At 32.3% G+C, this 15,213-nt stretch overlaps 1 protein-coding gene across 2 annotated transcripts; it reads left to right on the forward strand.

Moving 5' to 3' along the window:
• Positions 1-7,126: 7,126 nt before the first annotated feature.
• On the forward strand, positions 7,127-13,953 carry LOC100244174 (histone-lysine N-methyltransferase, H3 lysine-9 specific SUVH5). Of its 2 annotated transcripts, XM_010663939.3 has the most exons (4): positions 7,127-7,333; positions 8,155-8,184; positions 8,734-11,466; positions 13,678-13,953. In XM_010663939.3, the coding sequence occupies exon 3, from the start codon at positions 8,745-8,747 to the stop codon at positions 11,430-11,432; it is 2,688 nt and encodes an 895-aa protein (XP_010662241.1). In that variant the 5' UTR covers positions 7,127-7,333; positions 8,155-8,184; positions 8,734-8,744; the 3' UTR covers positions 11,433-11,466; positions 13,678-13,953. The 2 variants fall into 2 exon arrangements, with proteins under 2 accessions (XP_010662241.1, XP_010662242.1); XM_010663940.3 differs by lacking the exon at positions 8,155-8,184.
• Positions 13,954-15,213: the final 1,260 nt, after the last annotated feature.

Consider the following 15,213-nt stretch of genomic DNA (forward strand, 5'->3'; position numbering starts at 1 on the left):
TTCAATCATCCAATTCTATTAATTTTCAGCTAGGAACTAACACCTTTTACTCTTGAATTTTATCCACATGTTGCTGCCATATGCTGCTACCACTAATGCGATCTCCAGTAGTTGCTGTCATTTTTCAATTTTCCCACCAAAATGCAACAACAAAAGAAGAAAACAATTCATGATTAGTACCTCAAACTAGCTTAACGCATTCCTGTCTTTGATATTACAATATTCATGTTTGCCATTCTTAGATTCTCTTCCCTCTCACTTAAATTCAAAGCTTTAATCTCCATTAGAAAATTTCAAAACATCTACCAATCATCCGTTGAAATTCGTAGTCGCGATCCTCAAAATCTCTCACCGAGATTCATGGCTACAATATGTTAATCCTCCTGTCGAAATTCATGGTTGCATCCATCTGAAATTTGCCCGTCTTACAATATGATGACTTCTAAAATCTGGCGATGATCAGGTATGGTGATGGTAAGTTAACCTGCTGTAACTCCTGCATGGAGACATGAACTAGTGGTAATTAGGAAGATAATGAAGATGTTGCTCCTTGTTTTCAATTGCAATCGACAGTAGAGGAGATGATGCCGATAATAGTGATCTTTCTTTAGAAGTGATGTCGGTGTCCAATTTAAGTTTTCCAAGGGAGGTGCATGACGGTCTCTAGTTGTGGACAAGGTGAGATGAAGAATTGCGAACACCGATTTGGAACTGTAAAAAAATCCCTTGTGATGTGCATAGAAAACCCGAAAAGAATAGTGATGCCGATAGAAATCTTGCTTCTACTAGAGACTATGTCATTGTGTGAATCTTCTCCACTTGAAACTGGCCATGATGACCTCAACCCCACCATCAGCAAGAAACAGAGAAGAATAAAAAAAACACGTAGAAACAAAGCAATCCTCAAAGAGCAAGGAACATGTGGGATTTAAAGAAAGTAAGAACATGATTTTTATGTATCTAGTTCAGGGAAGGAGCAAGGCATCAGACATTCACAAGAGAAAACAAACATACAAAAACCAAGCCAAAACAGAGCAGGCATGTGGGAAGTTAGATCTAGCCAAGCAAACGAGTGGCCCTTGATGTCCACACCACTCAACAAATCAATCTCAGAAAAAACAGCTGAAAATGAGAGTGAAATAGTGGGGAAATGAGAAACAAGAAGCTCATAGTAGCTTTTCTTGGAATGCTCCCTCATGATCGAGAGTTCCATGGCTTCCAACTCTTCTTTTTCTCTTTTTCAGCTGGTACTCAACCCCTGTTTTTTTGTACAGCTTTCCCTTCCCACCTTACTTCCTGTTTCCACTCTCTCATCTCTATAGAGCTATTCTTGTTAACGACATTGCCCAACTCATCCTCCTCTGAAAACCCTCCCCTCGTTCCAGTCATCTCTCTCTCTACCTTTTTGCTTTGTTTTCTTTTTCTCCCAAGCCTCTACCAACTCCATTGTTTACCGCTCAGCCTCCACCAACTCCATTGCTTCAACCACCACCATGGCAAGGTGGTCACATCCTTGCCACACGTCTCATGCATGCAACTCACCTATGGAAGTCGTCCCCTACTCCCTTCTATAGAGATGCCCAGCTCTTCCCGAGTGGCTAGCAAATGATGAGAAAAAAAATTTTGGTCCACAAGAGGGGTCTACAATTGGATAAACTCTTTTTTAATAAATTCAAAACCTTTGAAGATAAACAATAAATTTTTAATTTCTATCTGTAAAATCAAATATAATTTTATAAAACTTTTTCTTAAATCAAACAAAGATAATTTTTTTTTAATAAATCTTTTTTTTAATGAAATTAAACAGTTAATTTTGTAAAAAATCTTTTTCCTATTAATAATCTTTTTTGTATTAATAAAATTAGATTGAATTTTAATATTTTACATTGCATTTTAATATTTTTGTAAATAAAAGTATAAAGGTCTTGTTTATTTAATTGAAATATCTTTTTAGATAAAGTTATAAAAAAATCATTTTTTAATAATATTTTTTAAAAACGCTTTTGTTAAATAAAAATTAAAATTGAAATACTTTTGCAAATAAAATTATAATAATTTAGTCTTTTCCTAAACAAATATAAATAAAATCATTTTGTTGTAAATAAAATTGCTTTTAATTAATTCTTTTAAATAAATAACTTTTTTTAAAAATTGAATACAAATAACATTGAATCAAATATTTTATTGAAAATGAATTGAAACGTTTTTGTAAATAAATAAATTAAAATCATTCATTCAAAATTGATTTTAATATACTCCCTTGGAATTTCTTGAAAACTAATTTTTGAAATTTTTTTGTAATCAATTTAATAAATCAATTTGCATAATTTTCATTTATATTTATACATTGTTATAATTTGATTTCATCATCATTTTTATATATATTGATTTGTACATATTTATTTGTACGATTATATTCTTGGAATTCATAATTAATTAATTAATTGTCACATATTCTTCCATTTGTTTAGTAAAAATCATAGGCATACAGGTTTAAAGGGGTGTCACGGCTACTTTTCCAATAGATAACTTGACTCCGAATCTAGACTTGATTTTTGTAGACATGTTTTTACTTTTTTGATAGATAACTTGACCTTGAATTGATTTTTATAGATGTGTTTTTTTTATAAAAAAAAAAAATGAGTCACGAGTTTTCTTTCTTATTTTGTTTTAAAAAATGCAGGTCTATAATGTGATTAGAGCATAAATATGTAATTAATGATAGAAAAAATGTAAGAGTATATGAAAATTTTAAACCAAGTACTAACAAATAAATATTGTAACATATTATAGAGAATGTGGTAAGGGCATGATAAATATAAATAAGGTACAAAAAACAAAAAAGGTAACCAAATTACTAAGGTATAAGAATTGTAATTAGGGTATGAAAAAATGTGAGTAACATATAACATATAAGATTTTGTGATTACTAAAATATATTTAAGTACCAAAATTATGACTTACGTAAAAAATTATTTATGATTCAGTTTTATAGCATAAATTTTCTTAGAAAGGAAAAGAAAAAGAACAAGAGAAACCTTCCTTCTTGGCATAACCAAGAAGCCGGAAAATTTTCAATTAGCGGAAAATTCTCACCCGACTTTACCGTATTTGACCGACGAACAATTCGTTGGAATTATAATATTTAAAAATTTTAAATAAAAATATAAGTATTAACTTTCTTTTTTAATTTTATTCCTTATTTAGTTATTTCCTTGGAAGGAAATCAAAACTTTGTATTTTACGTTTTTAGAATTAATATATGAATTAATTTAAAATTAATTATAATTCATTTATGGATTAATTAAAAACTTATTTGGATAAAGATAAATAAGGAATTTGAATGAAAATTGGGTGGAAACCAACTAAATATTAACTCCATCGACAATTATTTTGAAATTAGGAATTTCAAATTTGAAAGACTTCTAAATTAATTCAACTTCTGAAATAGGAAGAATTGCAAATAAGTTAGACAGAGAGGCTCTACTGCCTATAAAAAGATCATCTTCTTCAACCTCACTAATGAGAAGGCGAGAGATCAAATGGCAATGCTGGGGCAAGTTCCAATATTGTAAGTTTTGTTTGTTTTCTTTTCCCCTCATAAATTAAAATGCATATATTTAAATTTATTTATATATTTATTTTTTCAATTTTTTTAATTTGTGAAACACTTGCTAGAGTTTTTTTTTTTTTGTTGGTTTTGTTAAATAAGTTTAGCATGTGCTTTTGGGCTGTCAAGAGCTTCTTCAATTTGTATTTTTGATAGGTTTGATGTAACAATTGTTAATTTTGTGTGAAATTAAGATTTTTGTAAGAGGGAAATAAAGAAGACGGCTATATCTGAGTTTAATTATTAAGTCAAAATGATTGAAAATCGTGCTTAGTTTCATATATATATATATATAAAATTTATTAAAATGTTATATATTTTTAAATTATTTAATATTTAGGAAGAGAAAAATAAATTAAATGAATTTAAAGTAAAATATAAAAATAATTTATTAGTTTTAAATCTATTTTTTATTTTTCTTTCCAACAATTTTTTGTTTTATTTCTTTGACGTTTTCTTTCAAATTTTTCAAAACCCAACCTATTAATAAAAGGTAATTTGTAAAACCCTATTAATAAAAGTTAATTCCCGGTTAATAAAAGTTAATCTTTATAACCCAATTATACTTTAATAAATAAGTAATTTTTGGATCTTATTATTAACTTAATTATATCTTTAAAATATTTAATTCATATTTAATTTATTTTTAAATAAATAAGTTTATTGAGTTATAAACATGTTGATTGAGACATTAATCATATAGACTTATATATGACTTAACTCAATTCAATAGGTAGTATTTTAGGTTTATATTTTTTACATGATTATTATCATACATATTAGAAAAATTAGGCTAATCCAACATAAGGTAGTCATCCTAGAGGGAGGATGAATAAGGTAATGGTCTCTTTTTGTAAATTTAAATTATATGAATGTAAGAGACAATTATATGCAAATATGTAATAAAATAATATAAAAACAATTGCATATAAATTAAGAGAGTAGAGAAGAGATAATGCAAACATAAGATTTTTATGGTGGTTTGGTGTAACCCAACCTATATCCACTCTCCTTTAACTTTAATCCCAAGCTTAAAGTTTTACTATTTCAAGACTTCAAAACCAAACCTTCAAAGCAATACAATTGGATTATGGTTCCAATCTACCATTTTGGACTTTTGGGTCCAAACACCCTTTACAATCCTCAAGAGATGCCCCACTCTTGAACAACCTCTCAAGTGATACCTCACACTTAGATTCTTACTCTCAAAGATATACAAATAATTTCACAAAATCTTAATACAAGACTTTAGGCTCAAATGATACAAGAAAACTAGGATTGAATAGTGCACTATTGATATGCAAGTTTTAAAACAATGGTGCACTAAAAAACTTTCTCCCAAGGCTCAAATATATTAAACTCTTTTGGATTACCCGAATAAAGTCAGCATGGGTGGGGAAAGCTGCTGAGATTAAGAGAAAATCCGTTGGGAGAAGGGTAAGCTTGTGCTTTCACCAAAACAAGGAGTATTGTGACTGATGAATCGCGATCAGGCCCTAGAGTTTACGCTCCTTCAAAGGCACAGTGGAAAGGTCACATATTCCAACCTCAGGCCATATTATACTACGCTATATACAGCCACCCCCTATACATCATTCCATAGAAAAGCCCTCCTACTCCAAGGGCAAAATAGAATAATTCAAAGCAAGAAAGGTTTAGGAAGGTTAAGTCCTGAAACAATGAAAATTAGATTTTTTTTATAGAGGAAAAATACCAAATTCGACCAGTCGAGCTGAAGGTCGATCGGTTGACTAGCTGTTAGCATTTAATGCTTAGTAGGTGACCGTTGGACTTCGACCGCCCCTTGACCATACCATGACATTTGAGGTGGGGGTCGACTGGTTGAGGTTCAATCTTGATCAGTTGAGCAACCGTTCTAGAAGAGAGAGAGAGTTTTTTTTGCATCCTTCAACTAGTTGAGTTGGAAGTCAACTAGTTCCTCATCCAGTTCAATCAGTTGAGTTGTTTATGGCTCAACAACCAACTTTTTCAACTTAAAACTTTTTAAGCAAATTTAGAAAACATTTAACACAAGGTTTTAGTTGAAACACATGAAATCATCCAATTTTAAAGGATTTAAAATGAAAAAACTCTTGAATGATTTTGGTATATAAGTAAAGAATGTAATGCATCAAAATCTTAGTGCACCAACAACCTTACAAAGAGATCTTATGAAGTTTGGGTCTTGAAAAACAATTCTATTTAAGGTTTTTTTTTTTTTTTCATGATTTCTCTTTGGCTTAATTTATCTTTGTGATTGTCACTTTGAAAATCGTCTTACCAAACACACTTGAAATATAATCATTAGTTCTAAACCTTATTTTGTTATCATCAAAACCGAAATTAACCAAATCTTGGTTTCATAATATATGTCCGATTTAGGTTTAGGTTGAGCTATATGGTATAATACCTAGACTTCAATGTGATATAAGCACAACCTACCAATACAAATTGTCACCCATAGGTTTATAGTTTCACTTTGGATTTCTAGAATTCTTCATTTAGCCATCCCTAGAATTTCACATCGAATTCTAAGTACAATGATTGAGTTTTGGTTCAAAATTTTCCCACACCAATTGGATTACATTGGGAGAATAACAATTATGGATATCTTAGTTCACTTAGTAATTAAAATTGAACATAATTACTAAACCAAGTTTTCTTAGAAGTTATATATATATATATTATATTATATTATATAGTATTCCATTGAAAAGTAAGATTTGATCATAAAAGTCAAAAGTTATTTTTATTTTTCACTATTCATTGATTACCATTTACATTTACATCAGAGGTCAAAAAGTCCACCATAGATCATCGATTGCTTAGTATTCTTTCATATATATCTATATATCTATATATATATATATAGTATTCATGTTGATTAGTATATTAGTTTGTTTTTAAAATAAATGGGTAGGATTAGTTGGATTAGTTAGAAGAAAACATTCTAGTCTCCATGTAAATGTTTGATTTTGATCTATTTAACAAGTTTGTAATATCAATATTAATTTTTTGAAAATAATGATTTTGACTTTGATTTAAACGGAAGTGGACGTTTTTAACCTGTAAAAAAATTCATATAGATGTTGTGATTGAGGAATAATGTACATGAAATTGGAGATTGTAGTTTTCTTTCACGCTTTTGTCAATGCTTTTATGAACATGCTAATTGGATGGCCCCGTTCAAAAATTAGAGTTTCTTTTTATTTTTATTTTCTTCCTTTCCTCCGTCTATTAGGTTTGATTTTACACATGTAATATTAAATTTTTGTTTGAAACACTATTTTATATTAAATTGGGTCGAAGATTTTATTATTTTAGCAACGTTATTGGTTCATGGAATATTCATATGTCGAGGTTTTGGGTGGATAAGAATAATCGATAAAAGAATAAGATTAAGAATAGGAAGAGTACACTTCACTTGTACAGTGGGGCCCATGAATTTTTTTTAGGGATATCGACGGCGGAGGTTATATGTATATATTATAAAAAATAGTAAGTGGGCCCATGTGGGAATCGTGAGAGGAGGCCCTACTTTACTTCCCTGTAACTGCCAACGCGTCCCTCAAATTCAAAACCCTCGTTTCTTTTTCAAACTTCTACACCACTCTGTCTTTCTCTTTCTCTTTCTCTTTCTCTTTCTCTTTCCCTGTTTCTGTGATTCAATCTCTCACAATCTCTCAAAAATCCCAAGCTTCTTCTACTCTCACCAACATTTACGTATGTATTTCCTCTTATTTCTTGACATTTTTTTTTTGTTTTTGTTTAGTAGGAGCTTCAATTTTTGCCTTTGAGTTTTCTAATTTCTACTTGAAACGAACGGAATGCATTCTTTGATTTTTCAGTTTTCTATTCATTTGGTTTGTTCTTCAGTTCTGTTGGGTTTGATGTCTTCTTTGTTTTTGAGTGTTCTTTGATGTTTCGTTCTCGTTAACTTTTTTAATGCTTTTTGGTTGCTGAGAAAATATAGGGAGTTGAAGTCCTTGGTTTAGAACTAATCATTTTGTTGGAAAGGAATTTTCTTAATTTTGTTTGGTATGAGGAGAAAATATCAGAAAAAAGGAATATGAAAATCTCGAACATGTCGGAAAAGGACAAGGAACAGTGGCATGTGCTCGACATGTGCCCTGGGTTGCGTCTTACTTTTTTTGGGTTGAGGTCTCCTGACCTTTGCTTCTTATCTTTAACTATACTCTTGATTTACAGTTTGGAATCTCTACACACGTGAGCGGCATTAAATTTTATTTTTTATTTTTTTATGTTTTTTGAAATTTCCATTAATGCTGGGAAAATATAGGAAGAAAAGGAGACACTGAAATCTTGGTTCGAATTCAATGTCTGCAGACTTTATGCAATTGGATGGAGTGGAGTTTAATTTCTTTGTCTGCAAAATATTAGGAAAAAAAAAAAGAATGAAATTTTTGATTGGATTATTGATTACTTGGATCTGAGTGCAATTGAATTTCATTGCTTAGTTTTTGGGTTCCTATCAATGTGCTTATTTTTTACATTTGTGCTGTTTCGTTGCTGAGAAAATGTAGGAAGTTGAAGACATTCAAATCTTGATTCAGGTATTCACTGTTTTGACCCTTTGCAAAATTGAGTGGAATTGTTGGTGCCTCTATATTTCAGTTCATGGTTTGCAATTGAAACAAGAACAAGGTGTCATTTCGTCTTTTAATTTCCATCAATGCCATTTGGTTGCTGAGAAAAATATACGAAATAAAAGGACATTAGTATCCATTCAGAGTAACCTTTATAGTATAGAGTGGAAAAGAACTTCTTGACTTGGCTTTTGGGTTCTTAGGTTTTCATTGATAGTGAAGCATTCTTAAACCATTTTCTGAAATTTCTTGTCTCTTTCCTATCTTTTTCCTTATTTAATTGTATAATCTGATGTTGGTACTATTTACATTGTTCATTGACCATAATGCAATGATTGTTTATTTATTTATCATTTCTCGGTATATTCTTGGTTTGTTATTCTATTGTCTCTAGATATTCAATATATCAATATGCTTTCGCAAGCTTTTGTTAGTGTAGTTTTCAATTATTGTCAATCTTATAGAAATTTGATATAGTGATGCTTTATCTTTTGGCATGTTCTTTTATTACCTTAGAACAATCTACAATGGTTTTATCAATTCCTGGAACTTCCACTCTGAAGCCACCCAAAAAACGGCCATTTGAAAACCATGTTCACCATCAATATCAAAGTTTTCCTCCAAAATTCAGGCGTCCAAAGGTTGATGCTGTTCGGGATTGGCCAAGATTGTGTGGAAAATTCACTCCTCCAACTGATTCAAATGTAATTGGAGATAACATTGCTTTTGGGACAGCTGGAAACTTGCAAGCTCCTGTCGCGAACGGTATTCAGGGGAGCCCGTCCACAATTGATGCTGAAGTCACAAGGGATAAAGTTCCTAGAAGTTATCCTCCATGTAAAGTCTTGAAGAACTATCCTGTTGTAAGGGATTTTCCGGCAGGTTTCAAATCTGCTTCTTCCTCTACAAACAAGAATTCTGCTAGTGAGAAGTTCAATGCAGAACCTAGACCATTAGAAATTATAGAAACATGTCCTAAATCACTTGGAAGGGAAATGCGGGGTGGCAGGGCTTTCAATGGTGCCTTAGAAAGGAGTTCTTATGAAGAAAGTAATGAAGTTAAGAGGAAGATTGGAGGGGAAGTTGGTGAAACATCTGGTGCTGTGGGCGAATGGGTTGGTGATGCAAAAGAAGTCTGTATTTTGCTTGGACAGGAAATTCAGGTTGGGGATTCTTTCCAAAGTGCCTTGGAAAGGAGTTCTTGCAAAGAAACTGGAAATGAAATTCAGAATAACTTTGGAGGAGATGTTGCTGAAACATACAAAGTTGAGGTCAAATGTGGTGTTGATGCAAAAAAAATGTGTACTTCACTTGGACAGGTAAAGCAGGGTGGGGGAACTTGCAACCGTGCTTTAAAAAGGAGTCCTTGGGAAGCAACCATCAATGAATTTTGGGACAAGTTTGGAGATGTTGGTGAAACATCTGGTTTATTGGTTAGACAGGGTGGTGACACAAAAGAAATCGGCATGCACCCCCAATTAGAGCGGAATTTGCTCCAATTGGATCCTTGGTGCCAGACTTTTGGAAATAAAGCTGGTCGAGGCAAAAGTGTGTTGAGAAGTATTGGGAAGGAAGTTGAAATATGCAGCAAGGACCAGAGTTCCATGGACCATCAGACAATTGTTAACAACAGTAGAGTGCAGGGGGCTCTAAATCTGTTCCAAGAGTTATTGGAAAAGCTCACACATGAAGCAAGTCTAACAATGAAAAAAGTTATTATTAGTAAGCTTCATGTGGAGGCAGCAATGACTCTCAAGAGGCAACAAAAGTGGGTTAACACAACCAAACGACTAGGACATGTTCCTGGTATTGAAGTTGGTGATACGTTTCGTTATAGGGTTGAGTTGTGTATTATTGGCCTTCATAGTCATTTTCAGAATGGCATAGATTACATGGAGAAAGATGGAAAAATATTGGCCATTAGTATTGTTGATTCTGGCCGTTATGCCAATGACAAGGAATCTTCTGACATCTTAATATATTCGGGTCAAGGTGGAAACCCAATGGTTGGACATAAGCAGGCTGAAGACCAGAAACTGGAACGAGGAAACCTTGCATTGAAGAATAGCATGGATGCTAAAACTCCTGTAAGAGTTACTCGGGGTTTTCAAGCTACAAAGGTGACTTCCCAGGGATACACTTATGATGGTCTGTATTTTGTGGACAAGTATTGGCAGGAAATAGGTCAATTTGGTACACTCATTTTTAAATATCAATTGAAAAGAATTAGAGGACAACCAAAATGTAATCTAAGGGAATTCAATGAGTCAAAAAAATCAAAAGTACGCTGGAAAATTACGTTCAATGATATTTCACGTGGCAGAGAATTGAACAAGCCGAAAAAATCAAAAGTACGAATGAAAACTATTTTAAATGATATTTCTCAGGGGAAGGAGGAGAGGCCCATCCGTGTGGTGAACACAATTGATGATGAGAAACCTCAACCCTTTAGTTACATTGCCCGAATGGTATATTTAGAGAGTTCCAACTGGTCCATTCCAAGTGGTTGTGATTGCACTGATGGATGCTCGGATTCTGTGAAATGTGCTTGTGTCCTCAAGAATGGAGGAGAGATTCCATTTAACTGCAGTGGGGCTATTATTGAAGCAAAGCCTTGGATTTATGAGTGTGGTCCTTTGTGCAAGTGCCCTCCTTCTTGTAACAATAGAGTCAGCCAAAATGGTATCAGATTCCCATTGGAGGTTTTCAAGACCAAATCAACTGGATGGGGTGTTAGGTCTCGAAATTATATTCCATCTGGAAGTTTTATATGTGAGTATGCAGGCGAGCTAATCCAAGACAAGGAAGCTGAACAAAGGGTTGGTAATGATGAGTATTTGTTTGATTTAGGTGGTGGAATGAATTGTCTCGAATCGCAACTAAATTCTTTTGAGGCCATGGATGATTTACAATCAAGTTCTTATAAAGCCAAGGACTATGGGGCATTTGCCATTGATGCAGCCAAGTTTGCAAATGTGGGAAGATTTTTCAACCATAGTTGTTCGCCTAACCTTTATGCCCAAAATGTCCTTTATGATCATGATGACAAGAGGATGCCTCATATAATGCTATTTGCTACCAAGAACATACCTCCCATGCGAGAATTAACGTATGATTACAATTATATGGTGGGTCAGGTTCGCGATATTAATGGGAAAATCAAGAAGAAAAGGTGTTATTGTGGTTCTCGAGAGTGCACGGGCAGGATGTACTAAGGATTTTTGTCCTAGAAATGTGCAGCTATGGTTGGTAAGGCAACTCTATTTGCTCTTCTTATAGTTTACTTTGTTTATGGAATTGTTTTAGATTGGTCTAAAAGAAGTTATTGAGGCTATGCTTGGTTTATGAAAAGTACTAATAAAGAAAAAATGATGAGAAAAATGATTTTTTTTATTTTTTATTTTATGTTTAGATACCATGGAAAAAGAGGGGAGGGAAAATGTTAACAAATTTTCTTTCCTATTTTTTTAGAGAAAGGTGAGGAAAGCCGGGGAAAATGGATTTCTCAATAATTTAATTTTTTTCTCTCAACTTTTCAATTAAAATCCAAAGTAAGAGAGATTTTATAAATTTTCCTTACATATTTTTTTTTTCTTATGATTTTCCTCTTTATTTTCGTTCCTTGAGGTACCAAACATAGCCTAAATGTGGAACTTTTGTTGTACCTATGTTTCAAGTTGAATAGCTCATTTGTAAAGACGCCAAGTTAACTTTAACAATTTAAATGGCAATTCTTTATGGGCTTATGTCAACTTTTGTTGTAATTTTAATGGGTTAGTGTCGACTTGTGATGAGACATTGAGGATCCTAATTTGTTTTTATCCCTTTACTTGTGTTGGTCTTGATTTGAGTATTTTGTTGCCTTTAGAAGGATTATTAACTTCTAGTTTTCACATTTATACAAATTATCTTAGATTGGGTAAATAATTTGTAACTTCTACATTTTTGTGTACTCTAACATTAGCAGGTGAGATGGTTTGAGAGTATTAATTTGGAAAGGAAAGTTTGAGATTTTAGCAAAAGCTAATTTTGGTTAAATTAAGAATGGGATAGATGTGTTACTTTCTTCTTTAAGAAATGGTAATTTTGGGAATGACATGGTAATTTTAGAATGGTAAGCTGCCATTTGATCGATACTAGCGGTCGACTTCCATTTTGGGGAATCTCTATGGATAACCTATGGAGTGATTAGAGTGTCCGCTTGAGAGTGATTTTGAGGTGGGTGTGTGGGGGGTGGGTGTGCTAGAAGTGCCCTCATTACAAAAATTTTGGACATCACTTCTCGGTGATTCTTATAAAAATAATTTTTTTATATGACACATTATTAGAAGTGCATGTATTTTTTTTTTTTAAATATTCGAACACTATAGTAAAACTATTTTTTGATAAATGAATACTTATTAATTTAGAGAGTATTATGTTTCTATTGTTCTATACTTGCACATGACTTATAAATCCAAAAATGGTAAATGTGGTCAAAAGTTAATACATAGAAGTTTAAAAGGCTCTAAAAAAGAAGAGAAGATTATTAATTGTAGAAGATGTAATGATGGTTGAAAGGAAGAGATGTTATGTCAAAACTTAATAGTCTAAATATAAAAATGTTTCAATCATGTGATAGTTATGAGAAAGATTTGAATTGAGAAAATAGAAGTAATAAAAAGTTACTTAATACTATATTATGAATGTTTATTTGCTATTTTTTTTTTTATGTATTTCTTCAATTATTAATTTGTATTTCCTTGTCCCCTTAGGGATTTGTAAATAAATTATTATCTTATTTATCAAGGTCTTTTTGTACATGATACTCACAAAAACTCTATAAAACAAAAATGTGATACCCAGATTCGTTCCTAAATGGGCTCTAAACAGAAATAAAAAACTTTATAAAACAAAAATGTGATACCCAGATTCGCTCCTAAATGGGCTCTAAACAGAAGTAGGGTCAATTTTCGTTGGTAAAGAATGAGTTACAAGAAGCTATTATCATTCTCTCCAACCCTCTCTTATCTCTCAAAACAGACAATTTAGAAGGTCCATATGGGTAAAATTTAATCCTGTATTCAATGTGAGTGGCATAGCAGAGATATTCAATCCTGTTGTTGCTAGAGAGGGTCAATTGTTGATGATGAAAGTAGGATATTATTGATTCCATAAGGATGCACATGGGTATTAGTGGGCCAAAGCTAAAATCAAGTTCCATGTTGAAATTAAAAAGGAACTGCTATGATTCAGAGGGGTCCTAATTTGAGACCACACCTAACATTGTGTCCCATTTTCTAATCTTTGTTTCCATCTTTAATTGGGTGATTCAAATACATGAAATGTTAATGATTCTTAAGCAATGGTCAGTACTGCTACTGTAAAGGTTTGCAAGGTTATTTTTCCTTTCAGTAAGTAACATTGTTCTTACTTTTATATTGATTTTGCTTTTAAGGTGAGCTTTTTTCTCTATTCCAGAATGGAGACTTGACCATAACACAGGCTTTTTTGGAATCAAATGATGCTGGTAATACACAAAGACTCTTGGAATCAAATGACGAGACAATGGGAACCATATCAAATGATGGAATCAAATGGTGACGACAATGGTAACATATGTGATTTGATCAAAGGAAATTAAGGGTAGTTGTACAAAATTATTATGTAACCATGTAATTATGCTGATTTATGTGAAACTTATTCCTCTATAAGTTTCGAACTGATGTACTCAATAAAAAGCTAATTTTTGAGGAATTTTAGACATGCTTTTGATAAAAGCAATATTTCTTGTTGGAAGTATCTTCATGCCTTTGGTAAAGAGTAGGCAGCAACAAAAACAAAACAAAGGCCAACTTAAGCTTTAAAAAGAGCCCTTGACTTCATGCAAATTCAATGATGTTAGTTGATTGAACCTGCTAAACAAATGGTCATTCTTTTATATCTCCATTTGTTTGTACTTGGTTCTATTTGTTTATACTCTTATTCCATAATTTGGATTTCGATCAAAAATTTAATTTCCCTGAAATATAAAGCATGAAATAGCGAAAGAAGTGTAATCATATGATTCTTGAGTCAAGATGACCAAATTGGTCTTTTAAGTAGAAAGTGCCTGGTTATGGACAGTTTTTTCAGTTTATTAGTAGGTTATCAATCTTCTTGTTGAAAACATGCATATACACCCACTTGCTTTACATCCACACAATCTTTGAAGTAAAGAAAATAACATATTAAGAAAATTGATTTTTTTTTAATTTTTAGTTTTACTACAAAAAAGGCAAAAAATAAATAAAAATTATTTGAAAACTATGTATTTTCAAATTATTTGATCTTTATATAAAAGAGTTAAAATAAATAATATATAAAAATAATTTTTCAAATTTCAAATTTATTTGATATTTTCTTTCCTTATATGTTTTCTCTTTCCATTTTTTTTGTCCTCTATTTTCCCTCTTTCTTGGAACCAAATATAGAACTAGATACTATGGACATTGGCACCCATGTAATCATATGATCTCCTGGATATATAATGCAGCAAGCCGTTCCAAACTATAAGTCAATCCACTGTAACCCATATAGCATCACACCCCGATGATGATCTCGATAATCCCACGATCAAATCCCTGTTGATATCCTCCCATTTCCACTTGACAATAAAGAGGGGTCATAAGAAACCTGTTAGTCTTTAATGCTTTACTCTAATCTATTAGCATACAAGACATTGCAAGACAAAAGTGGCGATCCATCCACCAAAAATACTTGATCCATCTTTGTCCCACCAGGATGTATTGTGTGACGAGAACAATGAGCCTCCTCTCTGAGTTCTCTCCTCAAATCCTCCACATTTAGCACACACAAGTGTGAACGATATGGAAGAGTACCCTTCTCAACAATGGTTAAATCAACATTATCACCATGATGAGCCTCCTCTAACATAAGGGCTAACTAAGGATTACTATACTGAATTATTTGAATGCGAGCTATTAATAGTACTGATTGTGGTAGCATGCTGTCCAG

The sequence above is a fragment of the Vitis vinifera genome, chromosome 16 (assembly GCF_030704535.1).
Source record: "Vitis vinifera cultivar Pinot Noir 40024 chromosome 16, ASM3070453v1".
Classification (NCBI taxonomy): Eukaryota; Viridiplantae; Streptophyta; class Magnoliopsida; order Vitales; family Vitaceae; genus Vitis; species Vitis vinifera.

Coding starts and splice junctions, on each gene's coding strand:
- LOC100244174 (XM_010663939.3), top strand. CDS start 8,745: ATGGTTTTATCAATTCCTGGAACTTCCACTCTGAAGCCACCCAAAAAA.